The following is a 20,821-nucleotide window of genomic DNA, read 5'->3' on the forward strand; positions in this document are numbered from 1 at the left end:
ACATATCCACATAATGTTCCTCCCTCATGATGCCATCTATTTTGTGAAGTGCACCAGTCCCTCCTGCAGCAAAGCACCCCCACAACATGATGCTGCCACCCCCGTGCTTTACGGTTGAGATGGTGTTCTTCGCTTTGCAAGCATCTCCATGTGCAGTTGCAAACCGTAGTCTGGCTTTTTTATGGAGGTTTTGGAGCAGTGGCTTCTTCCTTGCTGAGCGGCCTTTCAGGTTATGTTGATATAGGACTCGTTTTACTGTGGTTATTGATACTTTTGTACCTGCTTCCTCCAGCATTTTCACAAGGTCCTTTGCTGTTGTTCTGGGATTGATTTGCACTTTTTGCACCAAAGACGTTCATCTCTTTGAGACAGAACGCGTCTCCTTCCTGAGCAGTATGACAGCTGCGTGGTCCCATGGTGTTTATACTTGCGTACTATTGTTTGTACAGATGAACGTGGTACCTTCAGGCGTTTGTAAATTGCTCCCAAGGATGAACCAGACTTGTGGAGGTCTACATTTTTTTTTCTGAGGTCTTGACTGATTTCTTTTGATTTTCCCATGATGTCAAGCAAAGAGGCACTGAGTTTGAAGGTAGGCCTTGAAATACATCCACAGGTACACCTCCAATTGACTCAAATTATGTCAATTAGCCTATCAGAAGCTTCTAAATCCATGACATCATTTTCTGGAATTTTCCAAGCTGTTTAAAGGCACAGTCAACATAATGTATGTACACACACACACATACACAGAGGGGTTAGAACTGGGATTAGAGTTCGGGTTAGGGGCTAGGGTTAAGGTTAGAGTTAGGAATGGTAGGGGTTAGAATGGTTAAGGTTAGGGTTGGAGTGGTTAAGGCTAAGGTTGAGGTCAGAGTAAGAATGGTTAAGGTTTGGGTTGGGGTTAGAATAGTTACGGTTAGGGTTGGAGTTATTCAGGCTAGGGTTAAGGTCAAAGTTAGAATGGTTAAGGTTAGGTTTAGGGTAGAATGGTTAGGGTTAGAATGGTTAAGGCTAGAGTAAAGATCAGAGTTAGAATGGTTAAGTTTAGAGTTACAGTTTGGGTTAGGGTTAGAATAGTTGAGGTAAGGGTTAAGGACAAAGTAAGGGTGATTGAGGTTAGGTTTAGAGTTAGAATGGTTGCGGTTAGGGTTAGAATGGTTAACGTTGGGTTACTGGTAGGTGAGGAGTTGGTTAAGTCTTTTAAGGTCCAATTGACAAAATAGGGATCACAGTACATTATAACAGACAGACAAGGTTAACAACATAAGGTCAGACACAGATACATATACTAATACACACACACACAGGGGGGTTCGGGCTAGGATTGCAGTTAAGGTTAGGGGCTAGGGTTAAGGTTAGGATTAGTGTTAGTGTTAGGAATGATTAGGGTTAGGATGGTTAAGGTTAGGGTTGGGGTGGTTAAGGTTTAGGGTAAGAATGGTTAAGGCTAGTGTTGAGTTCAGAGTTAGAATGGTTAAGGTTAGGGTTAGGTTTAGAGTTAGGATGGTTAAGGTTTGTGTTGGGGTTAGAATGGTTAAGGTTAGGGTAAGAATGGTTAAGGTTAGGGTTAAAGTCAAAGTTAGAATGGTTAAGGTTAGGTTAGGTTTAGGGTAGGAATGTTTCAGGTTAGGGTTGGAATGATTCCGGTTAGGTTACGGGTTAGGTGAGGGGTTGGGTAGGTCTTGTGGGGTCCAATTTTAAATGGATGTTAAAAGCATTATATTTTTTAAATATTTTTTTTAAAAGGTGATGCCCTTCTAAAGGACAAGTAGAAGTGTGTGGTGGTAGAATCCAGGGTCTTTGGTGAAAAATAATCCTCTTTTGTTGAAAAAAGTGGAGGAGGTGGTTGTAGAATTCTTGGTCTTTTGATGAAAAAATCTTGGTTGAGAAGGCTTGGAGTAGGTGGGTCTTGAATTATCCGTCGTTCTAGTTGTTTCCCAGATGGAAGGCGTGTGTTGGTGGAGGTCTCAGAAGTGATGTCCTTCATAGACCTGGTAAAGCTATTTTAGGTTGTATTTAATCTAATGATTATTTTTGACCTGTTCACCATCAAACCATTCATAGGAGAAGTATAATGGGTGGAGAATCAACACCCCTAAAAAAAAGCCAGATTTAAATGATCCCAGTGAATTTCAGAGATAAAAAATTCCTTGGCTTGCTGCGTCCAGATCCCTCGGCAGGCAATGCAGCGGTGACTGGCTAGTGTTTGGTTTCTAGTTTTGAGTCGGTTGATCCACTTCCATCTCTGACACGTGGAAACCGGAGGGGGGAAGGGAGGGGGTGCACTCCACTCATATGCGCGTAGGCCGGAGGGGTCAGGGCGCTGCCGGCCAAAGTTGTAGGCCCCATGGTTGCCCACTTGTAGATTAACCCATTAGTTGGGTTAAAAAGTTGTCTGTCCGTAGGGTAGGGGTTAGGGTTAGGTATAGTTTGTAGAATGGTTAAGGTTAGGGTTGAGGTTAGGGTAAGGTATAGTTTTTTAATATTTAGGTTAAGGTTAGGGTTAGGGTAAGGTATAGTTTTTAGAATGGTTAAGTTCAGGTAGGTCTGTCGACTCGATGTAGGATCAGGCAAAATCCCTTGAGTTGCGCACCTTATGCAGGTTTAGTCCTCGGTTGGTTGCCATGTGTCCATATCGAGTGGTGTGGTCATGATGTCTAGGTCCTCTTGTCAACGGATGTGGAAAGCATAGTGCAACCTCGGAGTTTACTCCCCATCGGATCCTTCTCTCTTAGCTCCACGTTGTCTATGTATTAGGTCCTGGATGTTTTCAATCATGTGTGTAATTCAGGGGTTATTCCCTTCCAGGACCCTAACTCTGAATCAACCCATGTCTAGTCAAATCCAGCTGGTCTGTATGGGTATACTCGGCGTAGGATCGGGCAAAACCGTCGAGTTGCGTACCTTGTGCAGGTCCGGACCTCAGTTGGTTGCCATGTGTCCCTGTCGAGTGGTAAGTCATTGAACTACCATTGGTTTGAGCAGACAAAAACCCAGAAGGCGAGCCCTCTTTGTGGCTGTCATGCATCCGCCCTTGGAGTTACGTCCTGCGTTTTGGTAGGTGTATGGAGGGTTTAGGATCAGGCAAGCATCATCTGGCTTTGGTATCGTACGTCTGCCAGGAGTCACAGTCGATTGCCATGTACCATCCCCACCATCTCGGTCGTAGGTGATTCAGTGGTTCGGGTGATAGTGACCAGTGGAGCTACTCCCTTCCAGGATCGTAACGTTTCCAGAGGTATATCCTCCCTAGACAGTGAATTTATTCATAGTCCAGGTAAAAAGGTGGATCGGTTGTCCAGGCTTAGTGCGGCGGGGTAAGGGGTCCCCCAGTGAAGAATTGTTCTGTGGGATCCAATTCTCCGCCAGACATAATCTGGGCACCCCAGGGATTACACGGTCGACGCGAGCCTCCAGGTGCAGCGCCCGACCCGAAAGCCCCACTTTTAGCTGCCCCAACCCGCTAGGATGAAACACGCGCTACTGGACATACTGCCAATCCAATTCTAAACTGGGGTAGATAGTCGTCCAGTGAGTCTCCTGTTTGTGTGGGGCTGGGAGGGTTGTCCCGATAGGTCTGCCAACAGGACCACGAGGGGTCCCGAAGGAGTCCGGTCTCTTCCATTTCCTCCTGTCTTCTTGCTTGGTGTATGGCCGGGCCTAATTGCTTAGGGTCTACTCGCTGCGGGGGAGTCGCCAAGGTCGTAGTCCCAAGAGTAGTTGGAGAAAAAAGGTTCTCGTCCATTGGGGGTGCTGGTGGGTGTTGATGAGAGGTATTTTGGAAGGATGGTGGGTTGGTGAGGGGGTTTTTTTGGTTGTAATTTGAGTTATTTATGTTCTGTTTTATAGTTTCTCTTCGTCATGGGTACATGGTCATGGTAACTCCAAGTTCAAGAAACTTAAAAATAAAAATAATATATGTATATGTTTTTATTTTTTAAATGTAATTGTTTCCTATTGGTCAAGGGTCCATGGTCATGATAACCCCAAGAGAAGAACATTTAATATTTTGTTAAATATAAATTACAAAAGTAAATTTTTAAGAGTCCGTGGTCACGGTAATTCTGAAATGCTATTAAAGATCTATTTTTACTGTTATAATGGCCACCTTTCTATTTTTAGGGTAGCCTACTGGTAAAAAGGCCCTGTGGCTGAGTGTTAGTCAGTAGGGTTGGGACCAAGGATGGGGTGGGGGTACACATGCATACACACATGAACATAAAAGGGGATGTGCCTGTACACATATTTTTTTACATATACAAAAGCATACACATACATCCCCACAAGTGGTGTGAGGGATAACATACAACGTCACACTCCACTACATCCTAGTGTGTGCATATATATGAGAGCTGTGTAAAAATCAAATTATGGAAAGAAAAGTGTACAAATAAAATAGTAGCCAAAAGGAGACTCCTCCGACGTCTGTGTGGAACCTGCCTTCCTTACAGCAACACTACAGATCTAGAGGAGTCCCAGCCACAACGTGTTTCTGCCTTACTCGGCTTCATCAGGTAGCAGGGAGGAGAATATATAAATAAAATTGAAATAAAAGGTGCAAAAAGTAGTAAAAAATGTATGTATATATATCTACATGTACAGTAGGGTGTACTATGTAATTTACTTGCCTTGAATGTAGTCCTGGTTGGGTGTGTGGAGCAAAATGCTGCCTGTCCAATGGTCTCCCTGTAGTTGTGAGGAGTGCTACCTCAAGTGGCTTAGGTTATTTTGATTGGTCTGCACTGTTACTGGGTAGGATAGCTGGTAACAGGTTGTGGTGTGGAGGGTTCAGATAAAGGTGAGAGTGGAATAGGGATGCAGTAAAGTGGATGGGCAGTTAGAGGAGAGGTCAAGCACACCTAACAACAATACAATGGAGACCCAATATGATAAAAGTTCAACCTTGTAGTGACATAAGGTTTTCAAAATGTTATTTGGTATGAATGAAGCATGGAGTGTGACAAAACAGGGATCACAATACATTAAGGAACAGACAAGGTTAAATTCACGATTTAAACATCTGTGCAGAATCTCGAACAGCACTGATCACTTGCACTGTGTACTTATAATCAAATCTGAATCCAAGTCATTTGGTTGCGCTATTAGATGAAGCACAGTGTTAACACATTATAAACACAAAATATCTGACATTGTATTCCCATTTGAACTTTATTGTGCTTTTAAATCGTTGAACGCATAGTGATAACATATTGGAAATTAAAAAAACTTCTGTCTCTCTTTTTAAGTGGGTGAATAAAGGTTGAAATCTCATTGATCAACATCTCAACCAAAATGTACTCACATTTCTACGTTGAAACATTTCTACGTTGTTGCATCCACGTTAATTTAGAAGTGTTCAGAAACATATTATTTTCTTATTTACAATAAAAGTGACTCCAAAATGACACAATACATTATTTACCATGAATTTCTATTTAACACAACATAATCTGAAACACAACCAAAACAAAAGATTAACAACTCAACTCTGCCTACCGAATAGCAATCAGTTATTTTTTATTTTATTATTTTACTAGGCAAGTCAGTTAAGAACAAATTCTTATTTTCAATGACGGCCTAGGAACAGTGGGTTAACTGCCTGTTCAGGGGCAGAACAACAGAGATTGTTCCCTGGGCGCCGAAGACATGGATGTCGATTAAGGCAGCCCCCCCACACCTCTCTGATTCAGAAGGGTTGGGTTAAATGTTGAAGACACATTTCAGTTGAAGGCATTCAGTTGTACAACTAACTAGGTATCTCCCTTTCCTTTTTTTTTAAAATCCACCTTTACTATTCAAGTTTCACTCAATTCTAATCTCACCCCAACCTAACTTATTACTCCAGTTACATCTTAAACATTCAACATCCCATCCTCATCCGATTATTTCAACATTGTAACATTTCGCTATCTATCTCCAAATGTACTGTACCTTAAAACAAACATCTCATCCTTAACCATTTTACTGTATTACTTCAGTCACCCTTTAACATTCCCCAATGTTTCCAACCATATTTAACATTTAACATTCAATTATTATTTTAATACATTTCCGTCCCAATTCATTTCTTCTTCTTTTTCTTCTTTTCTAGGGTCAATGTACATTTTTCTCTCAATGTTCATTCTCCTTTGTGCGAGTGTAAGTGAAACTTCTTCATAAGTGTGTGAGTGTGTGAGTGGGGCCTTCCTGTCAGCATTTCCAGTCCTTGCTTTCTGCCACGAAAATGTCACAGAAAATTAGGCCTTAGCCTGTTATTCTTACAATACATAAGGTGATTTAATTTCTAAAAAGTTAAATATTTATGTATGAAAATACCCTCAAATATAAGGTGACATTCTGAACTGTCGCCTCATATGAAACATTTGATCTCAAATCCCAAGTGCTGGAGTATAGAGCCAAATTAAACATTTTTAGTTCACTGTCCAAATACATAGGTGACTTTATAACATACAGTATTGTATGTGAATATCTTTTATGTCTTTGCAGATTGTGATGCTGAACTCCCTGTCTGACTTACATGGCTACGTAGATAAGGGCCAGCTAACATGTGAGCTTGGTGGGAACCTGGAGTACTGTCACAGTCAGTGGATCCACCACCGGACAGTGAGTCACCATGACATTTGACCTTTGGTCTAAACAGTCTTTACTCACTGGGAATTTCTTGTAACTGCAGGATCTTACAGAGAAGTGAATACTGAAATATTGCCAGTTTCCACATAATAATCCTTTTCTACCATATTTATTTTCTACTGGGATGTCGGTTTACTATAGATGTAATCCTAAAAATGTATGGGTCATGGCACAGTATAATCTGAGGTGTGTTTTGCTGACAGGCCATTGAGAACTTTGCTGTGACAGTGAAGACCACAGCCCAAATGCTGCAGAAGTTTGGCACAGATCTGTCTGAGACGGAGCTGCCTAATGACGTGCAGTACACCAAAGACCTGCTAACTACTCACACTGAGAAGCATGACAAACTAAAGGTGAGACACTGCTTCAGCATCAACACGGGGCTTCTGAACCTGGCTACCTATTAGGGTTCACTTGTACCCGTAGTTAGCATCTGAATATTCCCTATGTTGATGAGTGGTAGTATAGTATTAGTAGATTCACATACAGTAGTGAGATCAGTGGACTGGTTTCTATCATGGCCTGTTGCTTAGTAGTTTAACCACACTCATTAGCATCAATGGCCTAGATAACAAGCATAGCAAAGTATAGCATAGCAAGCATAGCAAGTATTCTATTCCAAAACCAGACTGTTGATCAGGAGCAGCCCGTGTCTCATGATCCCCCCCATAGGCAGGTGGGTTGCCTCCTGGCATAGCCTGGTATTTAATTAGTTGTATAAATTTGACAGGATGAACTGAAATTAGCGGTGCAACAGGGGACTACTCTGCTGGGCTGTATCAAAGAGCAGGCCGCGAAGTCTGAGAACCACAAACTAAACCCAGACGAGATGGAGAACCAGACTACAGTGGAAAGGTTGGTTTCTGGGACCTAGTTCAGATACTATATGTTTCTAATAAAACATGTTTTAATGTACAGTTCAGTACAAACATATACGTACAGTTCATGAGTGCATGGGTTTCAGGTTGTTGGCCCAGCTGGATGAGACAGAAAATGCTTTTCAACAGTTCTGGTCCAAACATTACCTCAAACTGGAGCAGTGCCTGCAGTTACGCCATTTTGAACATGACTTCCGAGAGGTATGTACATTTCTATCCCTGTCTGCTGACTACTATGGTCAGCAGGTTTTGCTTAATCATATAATAAAAGAGAGCTGGACAGAACACATCCTGGCTATTTGAGTTCCTCCAGAGAGAGCATGGCAGTCAAGGTCACTGAAATACATGGATATTATACTACATACACAATAAAACATTTAATTAAATGTAACTAAATGTAATTGAAAATGTAATCTACATAATCCCCAAAAGTACTTATTTATCATGAGGGCCATAAACAATAACTAGTAATGCTGCATACTCAATTGTTTTATTTTTTATAAATTGCTGAGGTGTAGTCACTTGAGGACACAAGACACAGTACAAATATGATTATATTCTATTTTATATGATGGATTTTCTATTCAAGAAAACTGTATGAATAAGGCTTGAAATTACTTTCTGCTTTCTAAATATAGCATAATCAAATTATAAAACAACTAACTATAAGATTTCACCTTCCTTATACCTGTAAAATACATTTGTATGTTTAGTGTTAGACAAAATGTGAGTATTTTCTAAAGATCTCTCTTGATCAAAACGTCTGCCCCCATCGCTGTGAATGTCTCGCAGAGCTCTAGTTTGGCTTTCCGAACTCGTTAGGAACTCGCCTTTCACCTCATATTAATCTTGTCTGTTTATGACAAACAGAAAGGGTTTTTTGTTTAAAAACTATTAATTATTTTAGATGAATGCTATAAATCAATCTCTGAATGTGCTACCGTGATGAAACCGCTCTCTCCTACTGCGCTACGATGTAATGATTGCGATGTAGGCTCCAGCCAGGAGTTAATGTATAGTCGGAAGTGCAAATGAAATGGTAGGAGGAACAGCCCAGCTTCAAGTGGTTTCACATCCACATCCTACGTCACACAGCAAAGCCCAGGCACTGTTTCTCTCTTCTCTCACAAAGTGAGGGTAGTGATAATAAAGTCCGAGCGTCCTCCTTGTATCCAGAATATGCTGTGGAGAGGATGATTCTGCAAGTGCCCTTCTGGATGCGCTCCAATTGGTCGGAGAGAGCTTGAGTTAAGGAGCTATTCCAAGCTGGTGCTGCGTGTTCTAGGCAGGGGTGGATGTAGCCTGTGTATGGCTACCAGGTCAGCCTGTGGGACATGGACACTTTTTAGTCTGTGTAAAACAACTTCTTGTTTCCTTTTCTAACAATGGACGTTACTTGTTCGTCCCACTGTAGATTATTTTGCACAAGGACAAGCACAAACTTTTTGACTGATTCACAGACTTGCAGGTCTTTCCCACTGATTGTAAGGGGACTTGGATGGGGCAGGTTTCTCACAAATTATATCAACAGGACCTTGCATTTGAGGGGGTTCAGGGCCATATGAGTTTCCTGGACCCTCCCCACTAAGCATTTACTGACAGGAACGTCTTTTGGACCAGTCTATGTTTGGCCCAAACATAGACGTCTATAATTGGTTCAGATTTGGTCCAGTCTGGTACGGCCTTGATTTGGCCAAAACATAGGCGTCTATAATTGGTTCAAATTTGGCCGATCTGGACCGGACCAAATCTGAACCAAACATTTCACAAGTTTGGACATCATAGTACAGCACAGTAGAGCACAGCAGAGTACATTACATTACAGTACTCAATACAGTATAGAAAAGTAAAGTATATTACAGTACAGAACAGTACAGTACAGTACAATACAAGAGTACAGTAAAGTTAAGAAAAGTATAGTGTAATGCATTGTACTCTACTCTAATGTACTCTACTGAATTAAACTGTACTGTACTCTACTGAATTAAACTATAGTGTACTGTGCTGTACTGAATAAAACTTGACTGTCCTGTACTGTACCATACATACCATACTGTTGTCGTGTCTTTGGCATCATTAACATGAAGACTTGTTTTATCAAATCAATTATCTCAAATTATTATTACATGATTAAACTAATCATGTAAATGTAATTAACTAGGAAGTCAGGGCACCAAGGAAAATCTTCAGATTACAAAGTTATAATTTTCCTATTATAACTTTTCAGATATTTTAATATCTGATCAATTAGTCTTTAAATTAATTAATTATTCTTTACCTCACGTTAGTCTCATTCCAAACGTCATAAGTTGTTGGTGATCTGCACGAACCCAGCCTTCACTATGAATGATCCATACATCAATTGGGGCGGCAGCGTAGCCTAGTGGTTAGAGTGTTGAACTAGTAACCCGAGCTGACAAGGTACAAATCTGTCGTTCTGCCCCTGAACAGGCAGTTAACCCACTGTTCCTAGGCCGTCATTGAAAATAAGAATTTGTTCTTAACTGACTTGCCTAGTTAAAGGTAAAAAAAATAATTTTGTCTTATTAATTTATTTACTAACTAAATAATCACAGAAATGCATAAACAAACAAACAAACAGTAGATTTGGTTACAAGGAAAAGATAGGTGATGTTCCCTAGTGGGCTAAGCCAAAATGGCGACTTGGTAGACAAAGGGAAGTGGGTGTGGACTGAGAAGGGCACAAAAGAGAATAATTATATTGATTGAAGTGCTAATCCTGTGCACATGAACGCTCACTTATTTGGGAATAATTGCAATCAATATATATTTACGCTCAGTGTGTCGTCGTGATCTCTGTTGGAATCGTCCGTCTTTCTGTTGGAAAGTTCATCTGATCGTCTCTGCTCCCATGAAGTCTCTCGTGGTTAGAATGGATACTTCAGAGTCCCATTCAGAAATGTTCTTATGGGATAGATGTTTCGGCAAGTTGTCGGTCTTCGCATTCAATGGTACATAATTCCTAGCTGCAGACTAGTAATTAGTATCGAAGAGTTGCTCTTATTCTGTCGGAATCGATAGTTTCAGAGTTTCAACAACCATTACAACCTTAGTTTATACTGAGATTTTTGTGGTCTCCACTCAACCTTAGCTCCTTCAGCTGACTGAGGTAGGCATAGTCTAAAGGAAATTCCTTCAGGTGGGGGTTAAATTCGTAACAGTAGAAAAGGGCTGTCCCATGTGGCCAGATCAATGTCTGTGCTCATGGGGCGGGCCAATGACTTAGTTAAACTTTAAAGGGAATACAATTCTCTCACATTAACGGTTTAAAATCACATTACACAATTCTACAAATAGTTTCATCTTTACTCATTCATTTTATACAATAATTAGATGCAAGCCTCATAACGGAGGCTCCTGTATAAACAGAGTTATGGTAATGTGGCTGTATCGTCTTTCCTGAGGTCACATTCAATTTTTCTTTAAGCTCTGTCGAGTTGGTTGTTGATCATTGCTAGACAAGGCTTCCTTCTTTTCACGCTGTCATTTAGGTTAGTATTGTGGAGTAACTACAGGACCATGTTGTTGATCCATTCTCAGTTTTCTCCAATTACAGCCATTAAACTCTTAACTGTTTTAAAGTCAGCATTGGCCTCATGATGAAATCCTTGAGCGGTTTCCTTCCTTTCTGGCAACTAAGTTAGGAAGGACACCTGTATCTTTGGAGTGACCGGGTGTATTGGTACATAATCCAAAGTGTATTTAATAACTTCACTATGCTCAAATGGATTATCAAAGCCTGCTTTTTTGTATACACATCTGCCAATAGGTGCCCTTCTTTGCTAGGCATTAGAAAACCACTCTGGTCTTTGTGGTTGAATCTGTGTTTGAAATTCACTGCTTGACTGAACGAACTTACAGATAATTGTATGTGTGGGGTACAAAGATGAGATAGCCATTAAAAAATCATGTTAAACACTACTATTGCACACAGAGTGAGTCCATTCAACTTATGTGACTTGTTAAGCACATTTTTACTCCTGAACTTATTTAGACTTGCTATAACAAATAGGTTGAATACTTATTGACTCAAGACATTTCAACTTTATAATTTGTATTTAATTGGTAAACCTTTCTAAAAACATAAGTACAAATTGCCAATATTGTGTGTAGGTCAGTGACACAATCTCAATTTTTGTATTTTTTTATTCAGGCTGTAACAACAAAATGTTGAAAAAGTCAAGGGGTGTGAAGGCACAGTAAATCCCCAAATGGATGTAGCAACTGCAGATTCCTCCTTAAAAATATTATTGTGATATAATTCTTACTTCATTGAGAATGGAAAATACATATTTTCAATGTCACCTGACATTCAGCACATAAAATGCACCTGACGTCAATGTCTGGGATAGAAGTCTAAAAGCTTATTGGGATAGTATCTCTGCTGGTCTCATACCCAGTTGTATCAGACACTCTATTGCTGTGGTGTGGCCAATCTTATCAAAGGCCTTGGAAAGGTTTTGGTGATTAAGGTGGATATTGTGGATGGAATGTCAGACTCATTGTATAGGCAGTCAAGCATACTGACCATGGCTTGGGTGGATGATCTGTTCGGCATGCTCCCAAATTGCCTAAGGTTTGGTGACATGTCCTCTTTAATCCAGGCAGCGGCAAAACTCTCTGATACTTTAGAGAGCTGTGGAGTTAGTGATATACAGTAGGCCTCAACTGGTCGGGGGGTGGTATGTATCGGCAGCACTGTGTCCTCCTTCCACTGTGAAGGGAATTCCCTGAGGAATTGAGGATGTTGCTAACAGTGTGACTTAATTCACAGGCAAACTCACATATATTTTTGGGATGTAAGCCTTCAGGGCTGGATGCTTTGTGAAAAGCCGTTACAATGACAACACTTTGCTTGTCTAAAAATAGTTGCTTGCCCTTTACTTTTCTTACTTTTCTCAGTGTTATACATGCTTGTTTATGTTCACAATTACAGTATAACGCTTCCTCTCAAGCATATAAGTCAGAAAACACTGTACATGAATATGTGCCTGATCTGCAGTTGTCTCTGTGTCCTCTCCCCCTCCCAGGTGAAAGTGTCATTGGACAGTCTGATGGACACTCTGACTTTCCTGTCAGATATTGGGGACTGTGTCACCCGAGTGGAGATGTTACTGAACGACCTCAATACCTTAGAGGAGAAGGCTCAGGTCAGCTCAGTCACATAACATACGTCATATGCGATGTAACATCTAAACCTTTCAATTCCAATGATTGAGTACATTGCACAATGTCTCCACTATGGCTTCATTAGCATATGATCATCAGCCTTTGATTGTATTGTATGTGAGCCTAACATGGATGTGCCCCAGTGTGTTGGTCACGTGAGATGAATGGCTCTCTGTCTGTCTGTTGTGTGCGTGTCAGGAGTCGTTAGAGAAGGCCCAGCTCCATGCCCTACACGGGGACCAGCTGATCCAGAGCAACCACTATGCTGTGGACTCCATACGGCCCAAGTGTGTGGAGCTCCGACGCATCTGTGACAACTTCACCAACGAGGCCAAGAAGAAATATGACATCCTCTCCAAATCAAACCAAATACACAAAGGCATAGACAAGGTGAGGTGCATTACAGAGGAAGCTCCTCATCCCTATATTTCTGATAGAAAAGACACTGGCCTCTTAGAGAAATTGTTTGCATGATCAATTGCATCATTTACACTTTCTCTAATAGATTCAAATAACACAGTTTGAAATCAAATCTAATTTTAGTTGGCACATGCTTTGTAAAAAACAGGTGTAGACTAACAGTGAAATGCTTACTTAAGGGCCCAACAATGCAGAGATATTTTAAAAAAAAAAGAAAAATAGACAAATAACAACACGAGGAATAAATACACTATGAGTAACGTTAACTTGGCTATATACATGAAGTACCAGTTCCGAGTCGATGTGCAGTGGTATGAGGTAATTGAGGTATGTGGACACCTGCTTGTCGAACATCTCATTCCAAAATCATTGGCATTAATATGGAGTTGGTCCCCCCTTTTCTACCATAACAGCCTCCACTCTTCTGGGAAGGCTTACCACTAGATGTTGGAACATTGCTGTGGGTACTTGCTTCCATTCAGTCACAAGAGCAATAGTGAGGTCGGGCACTGATGTTGGGCGAATAGGCCCATAGTCTGCGTTCCAATTCATCCCAAAGGTGTTTGATGGGGTTGAGGCCAGGGCGCTGTGCAGGCCAGTCATGTTCTTCCACACCGATCTCGACAAATAATTTTTGTATGGACCTTGCTTTGTGCACGGGGGGGCACTGTCATGCTAAAACAGGAAATGACCTTCCCCAAACTCTTGCCACAAAGTTGGAAGCACAGAATCACCTAGAATGTCATTGTATGCTGTAGCATTAAGATTTCCCTTCTCTGGAACCTAGCTCGAACCTTGAAAAACAGCCCCAGACCATTGTTCCTCATCCACTAAACTTTATAGTTGCCAATATGCATTGGGTCAGGTAGCGTTCTCCTGGCATCCGCCAAACCCAGATTAGTCCGTCTGACTGCCAGATGGTGAAGCGCAATTCATCACTCCAGAGAACATGTTTCCACTGCTCCAGAGTCCAATGGCGGCGAGCTTTACACAACTCCAGCTGACGCATTGCGCAGGGTGGTCTTAGGCTTGTGTGTGGCTGCTCGGCCATGAAAACCCATTTCATGAAGCTCCCGACGAGCAGTTATTGTGCTGACGTTGCGTCCAGAGGCAGTTTGGAACTCGGTAGTGAGTGTTGCACCAGAGGACAGATTATTTTTTACATGCTTCAGCACTCAGCAGTCCCGTTCTGTGAGCTTGTGTGGCCTACCTGAGTCATTGTTGCTCTTAGACATTTCCACTTATGTGATAATGCCCGAGAAGCTGGTGTTTGGAGGATATATTGCCATGGGTGTTGTGGAAGGATGAAATAGTATGAATAAATTCATCAAAATAAAGATGGAAATATGTCAATCATTATTTTAATATGTTGTTAACCCGTTGTACAAAAGTGATATCTGTGCCAATATATCCTCCAAACACCAGCTTCGAGGGCACTATCACTTTTGTACAATGGTTTAACAACATATTAAAATAATGATTGCCATATTTTCATAAAAATCTTTATTTTGATTAATTTATTCATACTATTTCATTCTTCCACAATATATATTCCGAAACAAATCTAGAGTTGCTACCGAAGCCGGCTGGTCGTTTGGTTGCCAGAGATGCGACCCAGTCGTTCAGTATTGTTGTTCTGTATCTATGGTCATTTGTTCTAAATGTTCCATTGCCATATTGGCTGGGAACGTTCTTACCCCTTGCTTGCTAGCTAGCCTACGACGGCTTACTTACGGTCACATCAAACAGTTCAGCCAGAATAACAACGAAGTAGCTGCATTTGCATTTGTTTAAGCTGTTTCCTAGTGACATTTATTTGGATACATCTACAACAATAAGAGAATGTGGACGATTTCACCTGACATAGAAACTGTGCTTTCTCGTCAGGGCACTGTTGTTCGGAGGAGTTAGCCAACAACACAGCTAACACAATCACTTCAAAAGTTTGGCCACGTCTACTCATTCAAGAATTTTTCTTTATTTTTTACAATTGTCTACATTGTAGAATAATAGTAAAGAGATCAAAACTATAAAATAACACAATGGAATCATGTAGTAACCAAAAAAAGTGTTAAACAAATCAAAATCTATTTTAGATTTTAGATTCTTCAAAGTAGACACCCTTTGCCTTGGGACAAGCGTTGCACACTCGTGTAATCAAATCAAATCAAAAGTTGTATTGGTCACATACACATGGTTAGCAGATGTTAATGCGAGTGTAGCGAAATGCTTGTGCTTCTAGTTCCGACCGTGCAGTAATATCTAACAAGTAATCTAACATTTCACATCAACTATCTTCTACACACAAGTTAAATGGATCAATGATAATATGTTCATATAAATATATGGATGAGCGATGGCCGTGCGGCATAGGCAAGAGTATATACATATGAGATGAGTAATGTAGGGTATGTAAACATTATATAAAGTGGCATTGTTTAAAGTGACTAGTGATACATTTATTACATCCAATTTTTTCTATAAAGTGGCTAGAGATTTAAGTCAGTATGTTGGCAGCTGCCACTCAATGTTAGTGATGGCTTTTTAACAGTCTGATGGCCTTGAGATAGAAGCTGTTTTTCCGTCTCTCGGTCCCAGCTTTGATGCTCCTGTACTGACCTTGCCTTCTGGATGATAGTGGGGTGAACAGGCACTGGCTCGGTTGGTTGTTGTCTTTGGTGACCTTTTTGGCCTTCCTGTGGCATAGGGTGCTGTCGGTGTCCTGGAGGGCAGGTAGTGTGCCCCCGGTGATGCTTTGTGCAGACCGCACTACCCTCTGGAGAACCTTGCGGTTGTGAGTGGAGCAGTTGCCGTACCAGGCGATGATACAGCCTGACAGGATGCTCTCGATTGTGCATCTGTAAAAGTTTGTGAGTGTTTTCGGTGACAAGGCAAATTTCTTCAGCCTCCTGAGGTTGAAGAGGCACTGTTGCGCCTTCTTCACCACACCGTCTGTGTGGGTGGAGCATTTCAGTTTGTCCATGATGTGTATGCCGAGGAACTTAAAACTTTCCACCTTGTCCACTACTGTCCAGTCGATGTGGATAGGGGGATGCTCCCTCTGCTGTTTCCTGAAGTCCACGATCATCTCCTTTGTTTTGTTGACGTTGAGTGTGAGGTTATTTTTCTGACACCACACTCCGAGGGTCCTCACCTCCTCCCTGTAGGCTGTCTCGTCGTCGTTGGTAATCACCTGGGGGCGGCCCTTCAGAATGTCCAGGACCCAGTTGCACAGGGTGGAGTCGAGTTTAATGACAAGTTTGGAGGGTACTATGGTGTTAAATGCTGAATAATGAACAGCAATCCCTATCTCACAGCAGACTGGGATAGGGATTGATTGAATATGTCCGTAAACACAACAGCCAGCTGGTCTGCGCATGCTCTGACGACGTGGCTAGGGATGCCATCTGGACCGGCAGCCTTGCGAGGGTTAATACGTTTAAATGTTTTACTCACGTTGGCCGCGGTGAAGGAGAGCCCATAGGTTTTGGTAGCGGGCCGTGTCAGTGGCACTGTATTGTCCTAATAGCGAGCAAAGACGTTGTTTAATTTGTCTGGGAGCAAGACGTCGGTGTCCGCAACGGGGCTGGTTTTCTTTTTGTATTCCATTATTGACTGTAGACCCTGCAAAATACGTCTTGTGTCTGAGCCGTTGAATTGCGACTCTACTTTGTCTCTATACTGACGCTTAGCTTGTTTGGGGGAACAGGGAATAGCTACACTGTTTTTTTTCAGTCATTTTGGTTGCCTTGCCATGATTATTAGCAGTGGTTCACACTTTCAGTTTTGCGCGAATGCTGCCATCAATCCACGGTTTCTGGTTGGAGAAGGTTTTAACTGTCACCGTGGGTACAACATCTCCGATGCACTTGCTAATAAACTTGCTCATCGAGTCAGCCTATACATCAATGTTGTTGTCTGAGGCTATCCGGAACATATCCCAGTCCCGTGACAGAAGCAATCTTGAAGCGTGTAATCCGATTGGTCGGACCAGCGTTGAACAGACCTGAGCACAGGCGTTTTTGTCTATAGGCAGGGAGCAACAAAATGGAGTTCTGGTCAGATTTGCCGAAAGGAGGGCTATGTATGCGTTGTGGAAGTTAGAGTAGCAATGATCCAGAACGCTGCCAGCCCAAGTTGCGTATTTGATATGCTGATAAAATTTAGGGAGCCTTGTTTTCAGATTAGCTTCGTTAAAATCCCCAGCTACAATAAATGCAGCCTCAGGATATTTGGTTTCCAGTTTACATAGAGTCCAGTAAAGTTCTTTCAGGATCGTCGAGGTGTCTGCTTTGGGGGGTGTCATGTCTTTGGCTATGCCGGATTAAGTGATATGACATGCTATTCTATAAAATAATTTCTCTGTAATTAATATTACCTGATTAAGCTAATCATGTAAATGTAATTAACTAGAAAGTCGGGGCACCACGAAATAATGTTTATAGAGCTGTTATCTTCCGAATAAACTCTTAAAGACCTGGTAATCTTTTATATCAATAGCAGTCAATATTTAATCGTCACCTTGTTGTAAGTTGTAAATTCTTCACGAACGCTGGCTAACAAGTTGAATCAGCAATACAAAACTTTGGTTTAATTATTTATTTACTAAATAACTAAATAATTACACAGAATTACATAAACACAGAATGGATCATTCATTGATTACTAATTATCTCCTACAAGAAAACGTCCCTGGGGGACGGAACCTTTATGACGGCTGGTTACACAAAGGGGGTTAGGCTTGAATGAAAGCGCGGGAGGACTGAAGAACAAAGGGAGAAGCTATGCTATCGTAAATACAGAATCTTATGCATTCTGAATATTCACCCATTTGGAAAAGGAAAATGCAATAAATATTTACTCTGAGCTGCGCTTCAATAGGTTGGTTGTAGATGAAAGGCCGTGTTGCCTGACCGAGATCTTCCTTGTCCTTGGAAGAGTGACTCTGGTGGTAAACTGGATACGTTGTAGTATCGTCGTTGTGTGGTAGACTGGATACGTTGTCCGTCCTTTCCTAGCCCGCGTTTACAGCGGCTGCTGCTAACTCAACGGCTAGGAGGTATCACTTCTGGAGTGAATAAGAGTTCAAAGTTCAAACCAAGTTGCCATACTTTTAGCTCATGCTATATTCTGGCTGGTATAGTCGAAATTCATCCTTTCGGTGTGTTGATCGTCAGCTTCACGTTGAAATTCAATGCTAATTTCATTAGATTATTATCTGAGCCCTTTCAACGTGGGGGACCATAGTCCTCTCGTCCTCGGATCAAAAAGTTACATTTTCGTCAATGGCTTTATATAGGAGAGGAGAGAAGGCCGTGTTTCATAGTTTATAACCAATGTCTCTTCACATGGGCGGGGACACTGAGTGAGCAGAGCTTTAACCTTATGAAAACCCAATTCTCTCATTTGGAAGCTGAAATTACATTTAATCTTTTCACAAATAGTTTCATATTTAAACATTTAAATTGCACAACAATTCCATGTGAATCTGATACCTATAATGTGTAGACTTTCCAAGATCCAGTTTATGTCATCCTATCATTAGTAAGAATGTCTAAGATGCCAACTGATCTGGCATCATATTCATTAAGTACCAACGCATATTTTCAACTGTTTGGATTATCGAAATATGGCTCCTTTCCCCCCACCTTTTGATGTTCCCAGACTCTATATGTTTAACAAAGGTTTTTCAAGAGTCCTTCTGTAGAGTCAAGAGAGAGGAAAGGGAGAAAGGTATTTATGGGTGTGGTCATAAACCTCACCCACAGGCCAACATCATGACAGGGGGATATACACGGCTGTGATTATAATCGCAGAGAATTCTCTTGGTAGATAATGTGGTCGGCATTTGATTGTAAGGAATTCTAGGTCAGGTGAACAAAAGGACTTGAGTTCCTGTATGTTGTTATGATTACACCACGACACGTTAATCATAAGGCATACACCCGCGCCCTTCTTCTTACCAGAGAGATGTTTGTTTCTGTCGGTGCGATGCGTGAAGAAACCAGGTGGCTGTACCGACTCTGATAACATATCGCGAGTGAGCCATGTTTCCGTGAATCAGAGAATTTTACAATCTCTGATGTCTCTCTGGAAGGCAACCCTTGCTCGTATTCCGTCTACCTTGTTGTCAAGAGACTGAACATTAGCGGGTAGTATACTTGGGAGCGGTGAGCGATGTGCCCGTCTACGGATCCTGACCAGAAGACCACTCTGTCTGCCCCTTCTGCGGCGCCGTTGTTTTGGGTCGCCTACTGGGATCAGATCCATTGTCCTGGGTGGTGGTCCGAACAGAGGATTCGCTTTGGGAAAGTCGTATTCCTGGTCGTAATGTTGGTAAGTTGACGTTGCTCTTATATCCAATAGTTCTTCCCGGCTGTATGTAATAAGACTTAAGATTTCCTGGGGTAACAATGTAAGAAAAATTAATTAAAAAAATGAAATGCTGCATAGTTTCCTAAGAAAGCAAACGCGAAGCGAGGCGACCATCTCTGTCGGCGCCATCTTTAGCATCCACTTCAGCGGACAACTTCCGTTTTGAGCGTGTCACTGGTACTTCCTGTTTGAGTTTTTGCTTGTAAGCAGGAATCAGGAGGATAGAGTAATGGTCCGATTTGACAAATGGAGAGTGAGATAGAGCTTTGTACGCATCTCTGTGTGTGGAGTAAAGGTGATCTAGAGTTTTTTTCGCCTCCAGTTGCACAGGTGACATGCTGGTAGAAATGAGGTCAAATAGATTTCAGTTTTCCTGCTTTAAAGTGACCGGCCACTAGGAGCACCGACTCCGGGTGAGCATTTTCTTGTTTGCTTATGGCTCTATACAGCTTGTTGAGTGCGGTCTTAGTGCCAGCATCAGTTTGTGGTAAACAAACAGCTATAAAGAATATAGATGCAAAGTCTCTTTGGAAATACTGTGGTCTACTGCCTATCATGAGGTATTCTTTAATCTTCCATGTAGGTGATAACCACATACCAAACCAAGAACTTGTTGTATACAGTACAACATGCCTGAATGAAGATTTACATATTGTTTAAATGCCACCACAAACACTCAGTGCATGTATTCATGGCAGCCCAAAAAATGACCAATAAAAAAAGAAACAAAATAATGTATCTTTCGTCTCTGTGTTTCATAAATGTCCTTCAATTCGCACGAGGGTGAATGTATCTCACCAGAGTAAGCATCCAAGTGAACTTAACAGCTCCACTTTGTCTCTTTATGTGTAGCCCATGTATCTAATGCTCTCTGGCCAAAAATACTATGATATTGTTGCAGCACATAACATTGCATGAAAGGGAAGCCGATGAGCATTTGGCCTCCCTTGATAAAAAAAAAATTGCCAATCAGCATTGAGCTAAACAGAGTGAGCTCAGCTGTAAATGGTCCTAAGGCACCAAAAGAAAGTGTTAAGGGAAGCCAATTTGGATTTAGCTTCATACCAATCACATCACATTAGAAGCCAAACATCATTGACAGAACTGGAATTGTTTAATATTTTTGTTTCTGTGTTCTCCAGTGGCTAGCTAGCTAAAATCGTCTTTTTCCTAAATTAGCAATGGATGGAGATAGGGATTTTAACATGTGGTTTTACTTCATTCTCCGTACTGGCCAATGATTATAACATAAATTCTGATCCAACCATAAATTCATACGTTGTGCCCCTGGCATGAGAGGATTGAAGTTCAACTTGTATCTAGAT

The 20,821-nt window shown here is 41.5% G+C and overlaps 1 protein-coding gene across 30 annotated transcripts in view; it reads left to right on the forward strand.

Moving 5' to 3' along the window:
• Positions 1-20,821, forward strand: part of mcf2l2 (MCF.2 cell line derived transforming sequence-like 2) — a 110,291-nt gene that overhangs the window by 38,502 nt on the left and 50,968 nt on the right. For 29 of the 30 annotated variants that reach the window (XM_021604107.3, XM_090235764.1, XM_090235767.1 and 26 more), the window contains exons 6-11: positions 6,490-6,606; positions 6,837-6,986; positions 7,364-7,488; positions 7,598-7,712; positions 12,563-12,682; positions 12,900-13,091. In XM_021604107.3, coding sequence (XP_021459782.3) covers positions 6,490-6,606; positions 6,837-6,986; positions 7,364-7,488; positions 7,598-7,712; positions 12,563-12,682; positions 12,900-13,091 — 819 coding nt within the window. Of the gene's footprint in view, positions 1-6,098; positions 6,142-6,489; positions 6,607-6,836; positions 6,987-7,363; positions 7,489-7,597; positions 7,713-12,562; positions 12,683-12,899; positions 13,092-20,821 lie in introns of those variants that run through there. The other variant, XM_090235774.1, reaches the window with a different exon arrangement.

The sequence above is a fragment of the Oncorhynchus mykiss genome, chromosome 5 (assembly GCF_057628025.1).
Source record: "Oncorhynchus mykiss isolate SJ-2025 chromosome 5, ASM5762802v1, whole genome shotgun sequence".
Classification (NCBI taxonomy): Eukaryota; Metazoa; Chordata; class Actinopteri; order Salmoniformes; family Salmonidae; genus Oncorhynchus; species Oncorhynchus mykiss.